General features: G+C 40.7%; 1 protein-coding gene across 15 annotated transcripts in view; it reads right to left on the bottom strand.

Annotated features, from left to right (window-relative positions):
* The window catches only part of afdna (afadin, adherens junction formation factor a), a 122,022-nt gene that overhangs the window by 67,853 nt on the left and 33,197 nt on the right, over window positions 1–20,972 (bottom strand). For 9 of the 15 annotated variants that reach the window (XM_082504887.1, XM_082504894.1, XM_082504899.1 and 6 more), the window contains exons 2-9: window positions 12,794–12,989; window positions 12,554–12,666; window positions 11,133–11,290; window positions 10,795–10,949; window positions 8,854–9,011; window positions 4,584–4,668; window positions 4,238–4,378; window positions 1,698–1,742 (exon numbers count right to left, since the gene is read on the bottom strand). In XM_082504887.1, the coding sequence (XP_082361013.1) occupies window positions 1,698–1,742; window positions 4,238–4,378; window positions 4,584–4,668; window positions 8,854–9,011; window positions 10,795–10,949; window positions 11,133–11,290; window positions 12,554–12,666; window positions 12,794–12,989 (1,051 nt within the window). The remainder of the gene's footprint in view (window positions 1–1,697; window positions 1,743–4,237; window positions 4,379–4,583; window positions 4,669–8,853; window positions 9,012–10,794; window positions 10,950–11,132; window positions 11,291–12,553; window positions 12,667–12,793; window positions 12,990–20,972) is intronic. The other 6 variants (XM_082504895.1, XM_082504891.1, XM_082504897.1 and 3 more) reach the window with 3 other exon arrangements.

Genomic DNA, 20,972 nt, shown 5'->3' with positions numbered 1-20,972 from the left:
CGTAGATTAGAAGGTTCTGCTATACCGACTCGGTTTTGTTTTTTCCATCAATTCTGTGCCAGTTAAAGGTTTAAGGACGGTAATCACGAGGAGCCGAGGGCGTACTTTCACTTTCTTTAGACCCTCAGTCATTTTTTTCCCCTTTCTCTCTCTATTTTATTCATTTATAACTTTTCATATTGCAACAGTTATTCATTGTTTTGTGACTGATGCCATTATCATCATTATTTTGAATTTGAAATTAATTAATTAGAGATTAGATGCTAACACATTATGTTCATCTACGTGATTGTTGAATTAAGTTGAATAGGAGCCACCCTTGCATATTAGTTTGTTTTTTTAGAATATTTGGATCTAATTTATTTGGCATTCTAATGGCTCAGTGACACGAGTAGATATATGACGGCTAACTGTCTGCAACTAAAAGGATGAAAAACCAAACAAAAACACGGTGGCTGATAAACGCGTTTAATTTCCTTCCTTTTTGGCAGCTTAATGAACGCGCTGCAGAAACCAGATGCCTGATTGCGACCGCACAGAACCCCTTGCAAAGGCAACCTGATTATTAGCAGGTTTGCATCTAATTTATTAACACAGAGACTGCCAACATGTTGCAATCAGTCAGAGTTGGTCCACAACAATGAACACAACGTCTCTGCATCATGGCTCTTTAACATCGACCCAATATTATAATCCTACATAATATCAAGGTTCCTCCATCCTTTAACAGTGAAATTCAACATCCTGCTGCAACTATGGCACTATTTGTGAATAATTCCTAAATTCATGTTTCACATCTATGAGGTTTTGGTTGAAAGTAACAGTATATAGCTGCCTAATGACCATTGAATTTGCAGTAACAGTGACAGCAGACCGACTCCATCTTTTTGCCATTTTATCAAAGCTACTTTGAAGACACAGCTGATGGTCATCTTTGAGTGCTGCAAGATCATGAGGTCACACGGTTGCAACTGCAGTCTACAGACACCATTTTTCACAGTGTGGCATTATGCTCGATTTAGACTTCTGGTGTGAAATATAGATGCCAGTGATGGTTGCAGCCTCTAGCATTCCGTTTTACCTGTGCAGGCTGCACTGGCAGTGACATGTGGTTACATTTCTATGCAGGTGGACTTCAGGTAACATCGAACATTATGGTGCAGGATTTCAGAAAGATTTTCAGTTACGACTATTTTACAGGTAGATTTAACACAGAAGTATAATTCCCATGTTTTGACTTCTTCAGTCTTTCAGTCAGTTATGAGGTAACTCACTAGAAACGTCACTTCGATTATTATCAGTTCATTTGTGAGCTTTTAGCAACTGGTGAAATAAATTGATTTAGTAGTTTCGTGTACCCTTCAAATAAAATGAATGTCAATCTGCAAAAATGCTTCCAAAAAGGTCTCAGTTTTCCCTGCGATTGGCTGGATATAATGTTAAATCCTATTTCTTATCAAAACTTTATATCCTAAAATGTATTTAAGCTGTTATTGACTGTTTTTAATGCCGATACAGAAAGTATTAAATAACTCTCATGTAAAATGTAAATAAATTGTTTAAATCACTTTTTCCTAACCCCTCTGTTCAGTACTAGTGCCTAAATCACATCTAAAACATGTATCAGGGCTGTTTGACCACTATTGGCCAAATGAGTTGACCCCACCAACAGACACACAGGTGCGGCAGAGTTTTACCTTCGTGGTGCCGATAGGCGTAGTAGGCATAGTGATTCCCTCGCCCTAGGCAGGCAGGCAGGCATGGAGGTAGGAGGAGACATGCACAGGCCCCACACACGCACACACACACACACACACACACACACGCATACGCACCATGCCATAAAGAAGGTGGGAAAGAAAACAGACAAATAGCAGAGGGTGAAAATGCAGCAAGGAAGGGAAAAAAAATACCTTGTTAACCCGTTAATTGCATGGAAAGCAGGCAAACACACACACACACACGATATTTTAAAAGGGCTCTCACTGTCTACATTTGTCTTAGTGTCCAAATTTTAAATGAATTAAACAAAGCAGTGTGTAGATGACAACGCACACTGCAAGTAAATTGTAAATTCTAGTTTACAGAGTATGTATCTTAAAACAGGTCATAACAAAAAAGATCTTCCCAACAGTTTAACCACTGATCCAAACAAGTATGCATTTTGGTGACATTATGTTGCCTGCCCTGACTTTGAGGTGAAAGCATCTTTATCTGTTTAAACGTGTTATTTTTGGTGACTTTGTGGTTTATTTCTCACCTCACGTGTTTTTAGGATCAAACTTGAGCTTAATGGTCTGCTTTTTTAAAGTGTCAAATTTTGGTTTTAGTTTAAAATCCAAGAGCAGACAGAGTGGTGTTCATTCAATCAGGTGGTGCCGTAAAGGCTGTAAAATGGGGAGAGCACCCAAATAGTCGTCTATTGTGATGCTTTATAGGGGCTCGCCTACGCCCCACAGTCAGCTTTGCCCTCTGCTCGTCATATCTGGCTTCATAAAGCTTAGATGGTAACACAATTGTCAGCTTGAGGCTGAGACATCCCTTATGTCCATATTTTAAATACAATCTATGAAGAAAACGCACTGAGAGGTATGCTTGTGGTTATAGGACTTCCCTCAGTAGCCCGGACATCACTTAAATACTGGAAAGTCATTTAAAAGTAAAAAATTACAACAAATTTCTTTTTATCTTAAGCCTTCTACAGGGTAACCTCAGTGTTTTCTTTAATAGAAGTGGATTAAGTCCAGTTAATTAACACACACACTCTCTCTCTCTCCTCACACAGACACACACACTTTGCCAAGCAGCTGTTATTTAGACAAGCCACCAAATCAATTTCCCATCCTGGCAATCTTCCACAGTCAGTGACCCGTCAACCTTACAGTAGATGAAGTAGACGTGTTAGTACATTCCTGGATAGGGCCCACTGGTGAGCCAATATCATTCCAGCACCACAGTTCAAACCAGTTCAAGTGCCAATAAGAATTGGGTTCACCAACGGGTCTGATAGGTTAATGGCATGATAGGAAGAATGACAAAAAGGCCAATAAAGAAAGAGAGGGATCAGTAGCAGGAAACAAGCTGTTAGGGTTGTGTCATATTTAACAGGACATGGGTATGTTTCTCCAAAATGCCCTTCGAAAGGCTCTCAAAACAAATAATCTGGGGTTTTATGTACTGCATTCCAGCTGTTATTACACCACTGTAACTTACCTCTTACAGTACGAGTGGTCTCTGTCCTGTATACTCTTACATCAGTAAGAAACTTCCTATAATTCACCAAATGAAGCTTTTTCATAGTAAGTTTAACCTTTTTGCTCTTTAAATCATCTTCATCATAAATAAATATGATAAAGACTTTGATGTGGCTGTTAAGATTAGGACAGGTTTTCCCCCTTTGAAGAATAATAATAATAATAATAATAATAATAATAATAATAATAATAATAATAATAATAATAATGATGATGAAGAGATTCATTATACATGAGTGGTCTAAAAGAGTGATCTCAGCTGCTGTGACTGAGGACAGACACATTTTTGTTCTAACAACACCTACATATAACTCTTACCGATCTCTGTCTGATAACTTTACACTTTAACCTCAAGAACTGCCAGATGTTTCCCCAATAAAGAATTATCTTATGTTAGAAACCCTTCAGGCAGGTATAACCTCAGTGCAACAAGCATAAAGGAGAAGATCTAAAGTCCAAGTCTTTTTTATTCTGTGACTTCTCACAGTGCACTCGTGTGTTTTGGAAACTTTAATTCATATTAAAAGCTACAGCTCTTTCTGATGGGGGGATAAAAGAAAGTCAAGCAGCTGTAGCACGCGCCAACATCTCCAGCTATTTTTAAGAGCTCTCTGCAGCTTTCAGTGATCGTTAACCGCCCGCAGTGGTTTTTACACACTGACAAAATGCTGCAGTGGCAGGAACAGAAACCACAACACAGCTGAAAGTGGTGAGAAGATGTGGGAGCAATAATGTAGCCGCATTATAATGTGCTTCATTCACCTCGGCAGGGAACACGAAGACAGACTCACCTTTGACAAAACCTGAGTGTTTTTTAATGCAGCTACACTGCAACCTGTTGGTCACTGTTTGCCATTACAACAACAACAAATAAAAAAAATAAAATAAAAAAAAAGCTGCTTCCGCTGGTGCTGTCACTTGTAATGCCTACCGACACTGACAGCAAAGATGAAGGGTCGCATATGATAGTGTTGTGGTCCTACCTGGGCTCAACTCCACTAGATAAGGCAGTTTCTCAGGAGGCAGCGAGCTGTCCTTCCCTCTGAGGCCCTTGTCATCCACTTTCCTTCCCTTCCTCCCCTGGTAGTCCGGAGGTCTCTTCTTCAACTGGAACACTAATGCCCCTGAAAATGAGGAAGACTAAATTTTACTACCTGTACGCAGTAGAGATTCCACAGGTTAATATACAGTAAGAAGATCAATGGTCAAAGAAAAATTACATTTAAAATAAACATTTTAAAAAAAAAAATCTGTAATTTCAGTAAACCAGCAGCAGGGGGCAATAGTGACCAAGAAGCGAGGGGACAAGTGCCTGAGTGTGTCTTTTACCTCTATCAGCAGGCCAGTCCCTGAAGATCTGCAGTGGACACTCATTATCGTCCAGAATCACCTCCTTGCCCGACTTATCATCTTGCTGCAAATAAAAGGAGACAAACACCAAATCAATTCAAAGTTTATTCACATTTCATGCAGCTGTGCTTATTATTGAACTTATTAAACAACATGTTATAACATCTCCAGATGTTGCAGTTTAGAAATTGGTTGTTTTCCCATGTCCACATGGTCCATAATCCCCATTAACTAGTTTTCCAAGACACAATATAAAGAAAAGACGTCAGCCACTAATCCTGTTTTTCCACATCACACCGTCTAAAAATGCGTGCTGACCTGCAGCTTGTACTGGTTCAGTTTGCAGCTCAGTGGAGAGCAGATGCATTAGCGGATGAATTAGACCCTCAAGTCTGAGGCCCTGGTATTCAGTAAGAGATGGGTTGTTTTGAGGAAGCGCTACTGTCTCAAGTGGAGCATCTCAAGTACCTTAGGATGATGTTCACAAGTGGGGGAACAATGGAAAGTGGGAGAGCGACAAGTGGGCTTCTACAGCATCTGCAGTACTGCTAAGTTCTGGTGAGCTAAGGGGCATAGGGTTTAATTAACTGGCAGGGCTATGCTCTTACCATAACCTGTGGCTATGGGTTGTACCAGAAGAAAAAGATCATAAATACAGGCTGTAAAACTTTGTTTCCACTGAATGCTGTCTGGATTCAGACTACACAATAGGGCTGGGCGATATATCCAGTTTTTTAAAAATATCGATATATTTTCATACGCGATATAAGATGTGACAATATCGTTTATATCGATATAGTCTATGTTACGTTATAATTATACTTGTGGAGCCGCAGGTTTGCCTCTCTTTCGTCCACTTTTGTCTCTACGAAACGTTACTCGGCCTCGCCTCCCCCATAGCTTCACCTGCAGGCAATGACAAGATGAAAGCGGAAAATCTCCGTTAGCGAGTTACCGCGGATCGTCCTGTGCGTGGGGCTGGACGGCGTCAACGTGTTAGCGAGCTAACCACGCTAACGAGCTAACCGCGCTAACGACATGCAGCCCGGAGGAGCTGCACGGCCTAAAATCCTTTCATTTTCTCAAAACTCGACAGTGCGCCTTATGTATGAATTCTGGTTGTGCTTATTGACCGCGAACCGATTTTATGTGGTACACAGCGCTCAGCAATCTGTCAAAAAATGTTTTAATATGACTTTGCTAAGCTACGGAGCTGCACCGCTTGATGGATTGTCGGAGGATTACGGCTACCGAGGAGCTTCGCGGAGTGATACGTACTGTGCTTCAACGTAATATTACCGTACTGTGTGTGTATAAGGACCACAAATGGCACCTGTTCAGAGACGTGGTGAGCAGTGAAATCTGTCTCTTTGTTATTATGCTCAGCGTCTATTAGTTTATAATTTGACTGCACAATTGTGAGCTTTTTGTTATGCACAAAAACAACATTGTTTTCTTTTATTTATGGACCATGATTATTTAATAAATGCTGATAATTTATTTTTAAGTAATTTATTCATGTACATCTACGCTGTATGTAAATAAAAGTGCCCGTGTGACATCTGGGACACAGTGTGACTAAGAACTCTTTTTGTTCTTAACTTATGGCTTTAAAAAAAAAAATATCGAGATATACATCTTATATCGCCATCCAGCTAAAAAATATCGAGATATGAATTTTGGGTCATATCGCCCAGCCCTACTACACAATATCAGCTGATTGCAACATGGAACAAATGTGTTCCAACAGTTCATCCTTCTACTCGTCGAGCATAAAATTCCAGACCAACAAAACCCAAATGAATTTACTAAATAACTTTGTGAAAAAGACAGAAAAGACAGACTAACTGTGGTGGTGGTTACAGGTTACACATGTCCTCGCCTCCAAAAAGTCCAATTTAAACCTACAAAAGCCTTGTAGGTTGATAATTGCACAAAGGTTAAAGGGGGAAAAAAGAGTTTTCCTCAACTTCAGTGACCTTGACTAATATGAGCTGATGGAGGAAATGTGAAAATCAATGAATAAGAAGATCACCAGGATCATAAACGTCACCACTGTGTTTTTTTTACTGGAAATCCCTAGCCAGCATTTCCATCCTGATGATATCACTTAAATTTAAAAAGCCAATAGGGGAGCAACGAGGAGCTCATCATGTCTCCAACTCTATAATCTTCTAACCTGACACATTAACCATTACAACAAACAACAATATTGTGTAATCTCAGTCCCGCCTTACACACAGAATGACTGATGTAATGTGGTTCAGGCTCCTTTAAGCCTCAAAGATGAGGTCATTTAACTACATCTGACAAGACAACGTCTCCAGAGAAGTCACAGGATGCAAAACAGAGCTTGAAAAGAAGGTGACTGGACTTCAAGTTTTTTGAAGATGTTTCACCTCTAATCCAAGAGGTTTCTTGATTGTTTCACAGGATGAAAGATTAAAAACAAAACAAAAAAAAACTTAATCCAGTCGCCTTCTTTTTCAGCGCCTTAGACTATCATGACCTGTACGACTGAGAACCTACACAGACACGACGCAACAGCTAGTTTTCAACTCTCCAGAAGAGCTGGAGGCAGTGGTGGTTGTTAGTTTTTGATAGCTGTGTTTAGATTAATGCTCCCATGATGCAGATAAGGAAAAAAAAAAAGGACGAGTGGGTGGATAGTGTTTACCAGTTTCTGGCATTTCTCATTGTTGCTGACCTCCTGAACCCTGCACTTTAGGGTGAACTCGCACTAGGCACAGTCAGTGACTGTCCCAAACTCCCACACTGGCCTGTGCTCGAACAACACTTAACGATGCAGACCCAAGGATGAGTCAGTCTGCCTCAGCCTCTAAACACATCACTCCATTTTGCACACTGTCCTGTCAAAAATGTGTTAATTACTTAAGGCAATTTTTACACAACAAGCTGTCACTGAGGAAGTACTGGAGATCTGTGCAGGGAGTTTAGCTGAACTGTGCTGGACACACCTTTTCAACAGGCCAGACCTCACAGCAGTAACACTAGTCAAAGGAAAAGCTCCAAACACACAACAGCTAACAAGTTAGCTCAGCTGAAAAGGGAAACTAGTGAGCTTGTTACTGGTTACGATGTGCTATCAATGTCAACTCTGTATGAGATCACACAGCCTCTGTACAATGTAACCATATGAGGGCTGTGCAGTTTTGGTAAAGCAAAGCACGCTGATGAGTTACTTTTCTAAGTAGATAGCCCTGTAATGTAACAGATCACTTCATGATAGTAACAACACTGTAAAGTGAAAAGGTACCTTTAAAAGTAACCCTGTGTGTGTGTGTGTGTGTGTGTGTGTGTGTGTGTGTGTGTGTGTGTGTGTGTGTGTGTGTGTGTGTCTGGAGGATATTCCAGTGTATTGGCAGTTGTTTTATACGACTGGCAAAAGCTGAGAGGACAGATAGGAGACAGGCTGTGAGCCAAGTTCACCGTCACAGTCTAACACACACACACACACACACGCTGATATAATAGAGCATCTGCTGCTACTGTGGCACTCAGTCTGAAAGTAACTGAGCTGCATTCCTTAAGCTTTCCTTTTCAATCTGCCATTCCTGTGAAGTGGGCATGGATTTTTCTTTTCCAACTTTTAGTCATCTTCATTTAAACAGGAACCAAAAAAAGAGAAAATGTGTTTAAAATGTGCCTTAAAGGTGGGATATATAGCATGCTCCTCGTATTGGAAGCTGTTACAATGTTTACTGACAGCAGTGGTGACCCTTGTGGCAATGACAGTGAACTTAACTTTCCACAGCCTCTCAGGAGGATGATAAAGGTGTTTATTACTGAACTCGGAGCGTCAAGGTTGTATAGTGCAGAGAAGCAGGATTAACGGTGTAACAATTCTCAGACGACAACAGAAATGGCGATACAAATGTCCCATCTCACGATGAGTCCCATGTGGAGTTGTTAAAGTATGCTAGTCTGGCAAAACGGAAACATGATTTTGGAAACATTACACCTCTAACCATGAAGATCAAATATGAGCTGTGAACATCACGCAGTGTCCTCAAAAATAAAATCACATATTAAACTGTGACAAAAGCTCAAACTCTGTTACTGTTAACGTGGGTTTGATGGAATTTGCTGCAGCTGGAGGAACTAAACCTAATTTAACTCGATTTTAATTTTAGCGAGAACAAAGCAGATTTTATGGTGTTGATGAATGTGTTTACTGGGAGCGTGAGAAGGTGACAAGATGGGTTTACAGATTTTTAAGAAAACTTACCCGAGCAATGCAGTACTCTTTGGGGTTCTCCTTCTCTAGTCCATACTTCTCCAGAGCCTCCACCACAGCAAAGTCAGCTGTGTCTCTCGTGGAGAGGAGGATGGTTTTATACGGGATATTGGGCTTCAGACTGTCAGCGTATATCCTCAAAGTGCCCCCTGCAGAGACGGAGTGTGTTAGTTCTGAATGCAAAAGCACTAAATACTGTTTCACACCTAGTTCTAGTTTTACTTCAGTGAACTTGGGTGTTTTTCACCTTTAGTTTCATTTTTGACTGCATTTAATATAGCCAATGTAATGGTGCTAGCAGACTCCCACTTTACAAACTTCTGTCACCATCGGTTCTCGGTCTATCATTTCTTGCTTGACCTGGACGTTAAACTTTCTCGCGTACACTTTTAGATGAGTTTGGGGAAAAGCAATAACGTAATGCTTATAACAACTTTCATCTGGTGGAACATGTAGCCATGTAACGGGGACGTGTCAACTGAAAATGATCACCTTTGTAAATGCCACAAAAGAAGGCTTCAGCAGAGCAAACAGGATTTTCATTACATAAAATAAGGGTGTTTTGTTTGTTTTTTTAAATAGTGCTTTCTGCCGGGAGAACGTCACCGTCTAACCACCGGCCGTCCTGCCTCACCGGCTGTATGTGCATGCGGACAGTGGTTTGAGCCGTTTTTAAAGCCGGTTCACTCGTCCATCTGTCTGTCTGGCAGAGTGATTAGGTAATGCCTGAGTCACACGCTGAACCAGTCAGCATGTTTGTTTCATTCATTCGGCACGTCCGCGACGTATGTCTGTGTGCGTAAACATGTCAGCGTGAGACGCTCCAACGGCATATGGCACTTCTGGGAAGCAGCTGATGTGGGCGTGAGTAATTAGCGATGAGCAGTGAAAACAATTTACTAACAACAAAAAGTGGGCCGCTAATCCGCATGTTATATAAACACCACTCCAATAGATGTGCACACCTGCTTTCACAGAATTTAACTTGCTTTCTCATGCCCTTCCACACCAGATAAGGAGCGACAGTGAACTGCGACGTTCAGGTCACGCTGCAGATTATCTCCAGAGTTCACGTCAGGTTTCCTTTAAGCCATACAAGGACATTCAGACTTGTTTTAGAGCCAATCCGGGTCCCTCTCTGGCTGTGCCATTTCGGTTTGTGACATAAAAAGTCAGTATTCACAGCTGATTTTCATATTTAGGTCAATTTACTGTTTACTCCAACAAATACCATCATGAATTTTAACATTTAAGATTCTGGGGGTTTTGCAGTTACTCTGACACTGGATTGAATTTGGTGGCAATACACACCTGAACAGTCCAAACCAGAGGTGCTCATACTTGTTGATCATCAGTGAATTTGTCGATTTGATTAGCAGCACTTGGCTGCTACTTGCCCTCTTAAGTCCTATGGAAGCTGTGACTGTGGACTCTAGAGTCCTGTGCTCTCTTTTCCACATGACTGTAACAATATATCAGATTAGCCTTTGATGTTGACGGTCTCATTATTTTAAAGTAATACCACCTGCAAACTGCCCACGTGAGCCAATGTGTTCTGACTTCAGTTTATTTCCAGTGAGCAAAAACTTAAATACACATGGGATCATTAAACATACCGTACTGCCCTCTGAGCTCCGTCTCTTGTCTCATCATTAAAAAAGTGAAACAAAACACTTTAGCAGTGTTCAATTAGTCTACATTTTGGATCTAATGGCACTATATGCTTTTTAATTTTAACATAAATGAGGTGCAGGCTATCTAATTGGGAAGGAATGTGTTTGTTATATACCTATTGTTTTTTTCCTCTACCCACCCCTGAACTAATACACCTAGGAGACTAGGCACAGTTGGTAATCCGAGCTCATGTTGGGATTAGGAGAAAAGGGTCTGAATAAACTCGTAAACAAGATATTTGCAAATTCTAAGAAGTACCTGAGTCTGGCCTCCCATCGCTGCTCATGAACTCCTGCATGCGTTTCTCCAGTTTCTGCTGGCGTCTTCTCTTCATCACCACCTCTGGGTTGGAGATCGTCCTGGTAAAGCTGGTCTCCGGCATGTCTTTATAAACCTCTGCTGCCAGATTTTCTCTAAACCAAAGAATAAATGGGACAGAAAAAGAAACGCAGGGAAGAAAAAAAAAAAGGAGTCAGATGAAGGAACTGAAAGGTCAAAAGTTTAAATCACTATTCTGTCATTTTCTGTGCTTTTCCTCGCATTAAGAAAAAGAATCTCTGAGGACTGTCAGGATGTAAGATGAATGAGTGCGTTACCCGTCCTCGCGACTCAGTGTCTGATCGTCTCCATCAGGGATTCGGGCGAATTCCTTCTCCCTCTTCTTTTCCTTTTTCTTCTCCTTCTTGGACAGAGTCCTCTTGAAGTTCTGTATCACGCCGTCCTTCTCCTTCTCAGGCCCGTTACTCTGACTCTTCTAGAAAAACAAGAGAGTGAGGCTGAGTGATAAAACTGCTATAGATGCACTCCTTTGTGGGTGAATAAGTGGCACATGAGCAAAGTGAGCAAGGAAAAGAAGAAAATCTTCAGCATCTTTGTGACATTCGAGTACGCCAAAATGTCCAAATTTGACTCAGGGCCCAAAGGGACTTTTAAAACCCACTAAAACCTGAGCACCTCTTACAAGGTCAAATAGGCACGCTGCAGTGCTCCCCACAGGCTGTTAAATTAAGACAGGTAGTTGCTGTCTTGCTCTGCATCGTCAGTGAGCAGGAAGACATAAACTACACCTCCACCTGCTCCAGGTTCTGATCAGAGTGGTCCTGTAACTCCCTACAGTGAAATACTCACCACCTCTTATCACAAATAGTACTGATTAGTGTACGTGTAAACAATAATACATTCCACTTTTAAATCACAAAAACGTTTGGGAGGCTGGTTGAGGTTGCTGGTAGAGCGGAATTTTATGCACATTGAGTCGCCGAAAATTGAGTTGTACACTTCACAGATTTTTACGCTTCATCATTTTCTAATTTTTTATTACATTACAAATTAAAAATACATCATTTATTATCATTAAAATTGGTTAGGGTTAGTGGGATAAAGATATAAAAACTATAGAAAAGATCACAGTTTGAAGAGACAACCTGAAGGAACAGCTGAAAGATATTAAGGACCATAAGTGGAACCTGGCAGGAAGCCAGCTGGTACAAAACATGAGAGCAAATGAAAAATACCAAGAAAATTCAAAAAATTTAAAACTTGAAAAAGATTAAGGAGGGTTGCTAAATATACCCGAGCAGCTCAATGAAGTAAAGTCTATGTGTAGGAAACACTATGTTCCATTTAAAGGCAGTATCACATATAGAAGTAGCTTCCCTATTGGAAAATGAAGCTGAGTACAAGTCCTTAGCCAGTGAGCACACGTTTCAGTTTTTAAAGCCAAATCAGACACTCACTCGTCACATCTGGTCTCAAAATACCTGGATGGCTTCCTTGAAAGCCCTTCATTAACCAAGCAGCATCCATCTTTTATATACAGTCTGATTATATTCTAGTGGCAGCTGGTGCCTTTCCAATGCGCATTTGTATCTTTGTGATCTTGAAGAGCTGAACAAAGTGATTTAAAATGATTCGTTTTTCCTTGACAGGCTATGGATGAATGGAAGAATAATTCATCTCGCTAGTAAGCCTAATGATTAACAGTGAACACTTGGACCGAACAGTCAGAGCAGCTGACCTTGGGCAGGATGTCGTTCTCATTCTTCAGGACAAAGCGTCCTTCTCTGTCGTCTTTGTTCCAGTTCAGCTGCACAACAAGAGGCTTCTCGTCCAGGTCCAGCTGACGCTCTTCTAACACAGACACAGAAAGACCAGTTTACCTGAGAGCCATCCATTTCCTACTCTCCATTTTTACAATTAATTGGATTCTGTAAAGTCTGTCGCGCTTTTCCTTGCATCAGAAATCTGTGGGACTCACCGCCACTGACATGGACCTCGTACAAGGAGTATTTTGGTGAGGACAGCATCCTCATGTCTGGTCTGAACTTCTCTGCTAACGTTTCAATGACATCCTGCGTTGTCGCTGTGCTGGAGACTCTGATGCACTTGGTAGCAAAGTTACCGGCGACCCGGTCCTGGAAGTAGAACCTCATCACGCCATGGAACTCCAGGTCCTTTTAGAAAAAACACAGGAAGAGAGTCACTAATTCTGTTTATACAAGCCGCAAATTACAAAAATACACCAAACATTTACATTCGACACAATTGCGTTTACATGCAGAGCATAAACAAATGCTTGGATATTAACATTGAAGACTGAAAGAAAATAGGGCATAAACAGTAGCTCAGACGTATTATTAATGCAGGATGGCGCTCTTAAGGAGGCTGTTCAGCAGCCTCGACTGTGGCGGGAGAGCAAAAATGCAAGGCTGGCTGAGATCCAGAGAGCCGAGTGTGTCAGCAGGTTGTGCGACGACAGGAAAAGAAGGCTGATCAGTTATTCACCGATATGGACTGTCAGCCCACATGCATCAAGTTTTGAGCACAACAACTTACTTCAGTGACATCGGTTATTAAATAGACAAGATGAATGTTTGCCGTCCAAATATCACATTAAATACTGAAAACATCACAACCATGAGGCGTGTCATTTCGGATAAACTTTACGTATACGTGTGAAGTATATTTGAGGTCATAAGTGAGCGTAATAGGTCCCTTTCAAGCAGTTCAACACCGATTAGTTCCAGTTTACTTTGAATTAAATCTTAAATATGTACTTAAAGTCATTTGTATATAATTGGTATCAAATGTTATTTCCAATAACCTTCCTGATCTGCACACTGATTTAATGTGTTCCAACTTACTTATCTACTTTATCTCAGCACACTGTGCAGGTCTAAGGAAACCTCTGCAGAACACACACAGCCTGTGTTACACAGCTACCCAGGGCTATTTTCTCTACATGTGTACAAATCCACTGCCTACATTTAGACATTTCCTTCATCTGCTACAGAGTGTACTACAGAACAAGAATGTGTAAAACCTGATGTATGTACGCAACGCTGTGCTGACGCAGCAACTGTAGCTCGCAGCCTGTGCACACACATGCATATGTTATGGCTCAGCAGTAAATCTGCCTCATATTTCATCATAACCGCCACCAGAGAAAGATCTAAGGTATTCAGGAGCTTGCCAACATTGCATAGCTAGTAGCTGCTATTACTCTGAAAAAGTAGGTGATTGTATCTCACTCTAGGGGACAAAAACAAATTGAAAGCGAGAGACAAACTTGTGGAAAGATATTCAAGTAAGATGAAGGCAGCCATGAACACATAAAGCCATATATAGTTTCTCACAGACGCTGATTGGTTTCTGGCATCATGGGGGGGGATGCACGCCTTCTTAAGTGCAGCATTAAATGTTGCCACTTTAAGGTGAATGCCAGGACAAGTGGATGAACCTGTGGAACAAAATGCAGATACTACTCGAGCACCATGGTCCAAGTAACGTTTCATGAATAGTGATGTCATTTTCAGAGAACCCATTGGTCAGGAAGTGACAGTTATATATATTCTCAGTGTACAGAGTAAGCACTGAGAGAGAGGTTTACTTCATAAGAAATTGTTACATTTTATTATGGCAGGAAAGATGTTGTGTCTTCACTGTGGATCTCCTAGACCGCAGATATCTTTTCTGTCAGCATGCCAACAAAACAACTCGCATGCCAGCTTCTAATAGGGGATGCAAACAAACAAATTCAACCATTTAATCTGAGGCTGAGGAGTGTGTGCAGAAAGACTTCCAACAAAAGATTCAACTACACTAATTCTGCACAGTTTGTGGACTTTATTCCATATAGAAAAAACAGGAAAATAGAAAGAAAAAAAAAAAAAAAAAAGAGGCCGACAGAAGTGAAAGCGTTCCCCGCCTCGTTCTAACTCGCCGCCTCCCCTTCCCCGTCGAGTGGAAACACTGAGAACAGTTTCGATAGGCAAGGGTGGAGTCGGGAATGTGCACGCGTTGTGATTTACTGCTGGAATGTGGGTCATCGAGGGCTGCCGTTGTCAAGCTTGCGTAACTGTTGGTTACAGTTACCGTGGAGACACTGAGGTTCAAACAAGGCCCAGCTTAGAGCGAGCGGTGGATAATTAACACACAGGTCAGTACAACGGCAGACACCTTCTGGGGCCACTGGGAACTGTTAAGGGCAGCCACGTGTAGTTCAAGTTCAGTGCACCTCCAGATGATGGTGCATTCCTGCAAAGTCTCATCTCAGCCATCTACACCCCTAAATAATCCAGCCCTAAACTCCTGAAAGTCATAATCTTAAAGTTGTGGACCAGTACTGACATTGCGTCCACTCATTTCCACAAGTTTCCAAGGGGGAGGGGATTTAATTAACTAACCAATCATAAGAGACTAAAGCAGCAGCATCTAACATCAGCTCAATTTGCACCATGGACATATTACTGCACATAGAGCACACAATTCATGTGTCCCTCCAAAATACAATGTTTGGTCGCACAATAACTAAACCATGAATTACAATAAATTCATATTTAGTCTTATAGTTATAATTTTTTTTGTTTGTTTATATACCTGCAGTGTATAACACAAAAAACATCTTACTAAGTCAGAAGCATTTCTTTATGTCAATTGATTAAAAAGTCATTGATTAAACTCTTGAAATCAAGCTGTCGAACATTTTAAATACAGGGCAACAAGTGAGCAGGCGCCCTCATGTTGTCCTTCGCTCCAACATCCTGAATACTTGCAATAAGGACTGCTCGCAAGCCCGATCCAGTAGCGCCATGGCTGCGAATTTGGGCTAGCAGCACTCGCACAATGGCACAGCTGCAAACAGTTTACAATTAAGTTTATGCACCTTACTCCCCCCAACCATCAATGCTTTGATCTACAAACTGCACACAACTACACATTTAAATAATTTGTAAATCACACTCAGCTTTCACAATCCCTTTACTTTAATAGTTTAAAAACCAACAGTGTACACAGTAAAACAACTAGTAAGGCTAAAAGCTCCGTCTCCAGTTTGAGTGCTGGGTGATAATCTGTATATAGTCAATACTCATATACCTCCATGCCAACACACTTGTTCTGCAGGAAAGCTAAAACTGGACTAAAGTGAAAACAGTTCAGCATGTTCTTCCATATTTTTTTTCAATGCCATCCTGTCTCGTGCAACAAAAAGGCACGCAGTGGCTGTGTGAATATCAGTTCCCAGCTTCATAGACCTGACATGAGTGCAGCGTTAATCCGGTGTGTAGGCAAGTCTTCTTTAAGATCAACTCTAAACTTAATTTTGTGACCTATTTCAAGCACTTACTTTGCTAAAATAATAAAATGTGCAATTATTTTTATCTTTTCAGCTACTACAACCTGGCGACCCTGACTTTGAGGCTGAGGAATGTTTCAAATAATGATCTAGTGATTTTATGGAGGAAAAATTATCTTTGATATTATTTTTGGACAGAAAAGGAAAGAAGGGCAGGCAAAGGAGACAATACCTAGACACAGGACTACTGTTACTTTATTGTCCTCCACAGTTGACAATTGTCTTGGATCAAACCAGATTACAGGAAATATTAGAATAAACAAATAAAATTTAGGCAAAAAAAATTCAAACATATCAAATAAAAGAGCAGAACAGGAACAAATGGCTCCGTTTATGCTTCTGCAGCTTTCACTCCAATAATCCCCAACAGCTTTTTCTGTTTTCTTCCATGTTTCACAGACAGCACATGGTTTGAGTAGAAATGCTAATGCAGCAGTATACCAACAAACAACAGCCCGGATAAGAGCTGCTGCGCTCCGCCTGTCAAACGCACGCAGTCCCACATTTCCAGTCGAGTGATGGCAGAGAGGAATCGGCTGAGGTTTAGGGGAGTCTTTGATGTTCCACTAGTTCTGTCAGCGTGTTTATATATGCTGGGTCGACATATGCTCTATGTACACAAATTAACTAATGCCATGTAATTACTGCATGTTAGACCATATGTGGCACTACAGAAGTTTGTGCATCTGTGTAGTTCCCTTTCTTCACTGTGTCAAGCATCAGGGAATGCTCGCGTACACAGAGTGAGTGTAATGCAGGCCAATACCATAGATAGCCGTTACATTTTCAATTTATTAAGCCCCTTCAATTCTCACACAAATAGCAGATGAGCTATGTCAGACTTCAGTTGTTTCTAGTTTTGATTTTTGGTAGTGTCCTTGTCATTACTGATAGCATTCAGGTTGCACGGGTAGTCTGGCTCCTCCAGGGTGGCATGAGAAAGTTTGTGTCCAACAAAGACTCAAGAATAACTGTCGTTATATGAGAGCTGGACAGGGTCATTGATAGGCATCAACACCTCACCTGGACTATATCTACTTTTTCCCTCCTTTATTACCATCTTGCTACAAAACCCAAACAAACCCTTTGTTTGCATATGTGCAATATTCCTAATATGTTGTGAAAAACACTGACACATATTTAGAATATGTAAGGAGGCTCATCTCTATAAAATCTCTAAAAATGTTTTTGTCATCACTTTGTTATTTAAGTATCTGTGGCAGTAAATCCTCCTCCTCCCCTTGTGTTCGTATTGGATAAAATCACAATGTCGTTATTAGAAGTGAAAACTGAAAGTAATTTAGTCACAGCAAGCTGTAGTATTTCTCTACTAAACAATCTCTCACATGCTCAACTGTGTGAGAGCGTGCAACTAACAGTGACAGTGGAGGGAAACCATACTGCGTGAGAGATAACCTGGATTTTCAAATCCAACTGACTAACAGCTCAGGTTCAAAGGTCTCTAAGGGAAGAGTTCGAAGGTCACGTCTTTGTTTGCATGTGTAAGTGAGTTTACTTCACACTGCGGCTTTTTTTCTTTTTTAAAGAGCTCCCACCTGGTGCGTGTCTCATGTGTGGGAGCAGTGGATTAAACTTTAAGCCAAATGTAGTGTCATTACCGCACAAGACTAAAAATAAATAAATGATACAGCAAATACTTCACCCTTTTAAAAGAAACAACATTTTCACAGGGTATTAGCCAAGTAATTTTGTAACTTTGAATATCAGTATGTAAGCACTTTGAATAAAACCAAAAATATGTTCATAACCCTAAAGTAATATTCAGAAACAGTCACATTAGAACTGCAGACCTAAAGCAAGAAGCTGATGTCTGATAACTACTTCTTTTGGCTGCTCCCTGATTTAACGCCACTCACCCTCTCTCTTGCACCCTCTTTGGACACACCAACCCTCAGCATGCCCGCTCAGTAAATCCATAAATCTTCTCTTTGGCTTTGCTCTTTTTTTTAAATGCTTCATTCCTAATTCTGCTTGGATAAGTACAAGTTAACCCCCTGCAGTGACGGTATTCAAAGAGGGACAACAGGACAATCTGGACTATTAGAAAGACGGTCCAGACCAACCATATTGGTCTGTTGGCAAATAAGGTGACAGGAAGGAATTTAAAACTTTATTAAAACATTTCATTATTTTAATGGCACAACAGTAGGAAATAAAATCAAATTTTAAAAAAACATGTTCAAAACAATCCTGTAAACCTTCCTCCTTGCAAAAGATTTTTGATGAGCACACGTTTGTCCAGTGCTGCCTGAGGTCAAACAGTAAACTGGAAGCATGTTGTACAGGATGTTACAGTCTCTCTAATACTCATCATTAACTCAGTGTGCACCCTCAGCAGAAGTTATGAAACAGTACTTCCACTTTCTGTATACAAGGGTCACTGGTACACAATCCAAGAAAAGAAAACAAGTCAGTGTCAGGAGAGTTTCTGAGATCACTAACCTGAAGGTTGCTTAAAAAAAAAACAAAAAAAAAAAAAACTACAACAACAAAACAGCAAAAAGATCATTTGTCTAAAAATCATCTGTATTGATGTGGAATGCAGTGGAAACTCTTGGCTCCGGAGGAGCAGGTGATGTTGTCCATAACGTCATAAACCATTTATAATTTTTCCAGCATGATAAGAAACAGCAGAAATTCATGCAAAATGAAAATAAAAATTAAAAGGACTATTTTCCCCCACCAATTACTTTCATAAACTTTGGAAGAAAATCTTTTTTGTAATTACATTTATTTATCGCCCAGTCCTGACTGAATACATGCATCCCTAACTCTCAGCTTGCTAATATAGTTACTCTTAATTATTAACCCACGTTCACATTATACATATGAAAACCAATAATTTATATAATTTGTGTGCACGGTTTCAGGCTGCTAGTATAACACAACATGGAACAACTATGAGTTAGCCAGTCAAAAACTTTGCCTTTCTCCACCTAATGGTAATGGACTTTCATCAAACGTTTCAACAGACTGCTCGTGTTTTCATCAGGTTTTTTGCTTGTAAAAGCAGTGTCAGCATCGACTCTAGTAAAGTGCAACCACACTTTTTAGCACTCAATTCTCTCCACCTTCCTCACAAAGACCAGGGTGAGGCAAAGTTGCCCCGCCCTGACAAACACAGGGAAAAACTCTACCAAGAAGTAAATAGGGAAGCATGCATCGTAGATTCAAGTCTTAAACAGTAACAGAGGTGGTCAGATCAAATGCGAGAGATAACTTATGTACCAGGACCCATTTAACACCAGGTTTGGGTACCCATTCCTACTGACATCATCATGTCTCACTTTCTTATCATCCTTTCACATCTCTTTCTCACTATTCTCCCAAGTAAAAGCAGCACGGCCTCCGGAGCCTTCTTAAATCTGCCCTAAATAAATGTAGCTACAGTGTGTGTGTGTGTGTGTGTGTGTGTGTGTGTGTGTGTGTGTGTGTGTGTGTGTGTGATAAACTTGTGGGGGACGGTGGGTAGGAGGTTATCAAGTGCTAAGGAAACTAACCAGACCTCCACGTAAACCACTCCTGGGCTCTGATGTGTCTCTGCTGTGCTGAGACTGAGCAGAGCTGCTGTCTAAAGATAACAGAGATACCACACAGTACTCGGGATAAGATGGACACCATTCACAACCATGCAGGTAAACGATTCCATACTCCTGGTTCCCATCTTTCAATTCTCTGATGAATCCATTGGCTGCAGGCAAACACCGAGATCTAAATGAGATCTCAAACTCGTTATTCCCAACAATTTACAGGAAGAACTCTATATAAATGCTGTTGCTAAAAATACAAAGCATCCATGGCTCATTGGTTTAAGTGCTTGGGTTTTCTTGAAACTAACATTATTCCAAAATATCATTTAGAAAAGGTGTGATGCCACAGTGCTGACATAAAAAAGATAAAACACTCCAAAAAAATATCCACAGCTGAAATCTCGAGGAGAAACCAAAAAAATTATTAAGCCAAAACCCAAGTTTAAGGCCAACATGCACAGCTCAAACCTGTACTCGAGTTGCTCAGCATCAACTTAGATGCCAGAGGAGGCCATTAAGAAACTTTTGAAAAGTTTATTTCCAAGCACCACCTTTTTCCAAGCTTTTCCTTAAAGGTATAAAACTGTTAATGGGAACAGTAGGTTAAGTATGGCAAGTCAACACCGCAGTAAGTCAACTACGAAACTGGTGTCCTGCTGAGCCTAATACACTGCTGGAAACCCTTTGTAGACTCAAAATAACTACCTGGAGTTGTTATGAACATGACTGCCAGGAATGAAACTTGTTTCTAAAAGGACTTTAATAATACATGTTGTCATGTATGATTTTGATGTCTGGATAATTTTCTGTTTGTAGCAGTTTTAATTAAAATGCTCTTGTTGCACATCTGTGGCGTGGAAACCAATCCAGAGAGAAGTGCAACAAAGAACCCCAGCTGGCATCCAATCTCTCTTATAGAGCGTGTATCTTTGACACTAGGACACCTCAGAAAACACTTTTGACACCAAATGTAACACAAGGACACCAGCATTTTATATTTGTTACCCTTTTTATCTGAATGGAAACATGCAGGTGTGCACTTGAACACACCTGTTATATAAACGTCTTGCAGACAGTAAGAGCAGGGCACCATTTCCTGAGTTTGGCTTTATTATACATCTGCTGCACCCGTAAGCAGTCATTTCAGCTGGCTCTATGTCTGATCTCAATTTGGGGAGGCTCATGCTCACAGGGATGGGATTGAACTGCAATATGAAAACAATTACAGCCAATAAAATGTTTCCCATTAC

The sequence above is a fragment of the Aulonocara stuartgranti genome (genome assembly GCF_965226115.1).
Source record: "Aulonocara stuartgranti genome assembly, chromosome: 15".
Classification (NCBI taxonomy): Eukaryota; Metazoa; Chordata; class Actinopteri; order Cichliformes; family Cichlidae; genus Aulonocara; species Aulonocara stuartgranti.
The sequence above is the reverse complement of the archived record's forward strand: the minus strand, read 5'-3'. Positions and strand labels throughout refer to the sequence as shown.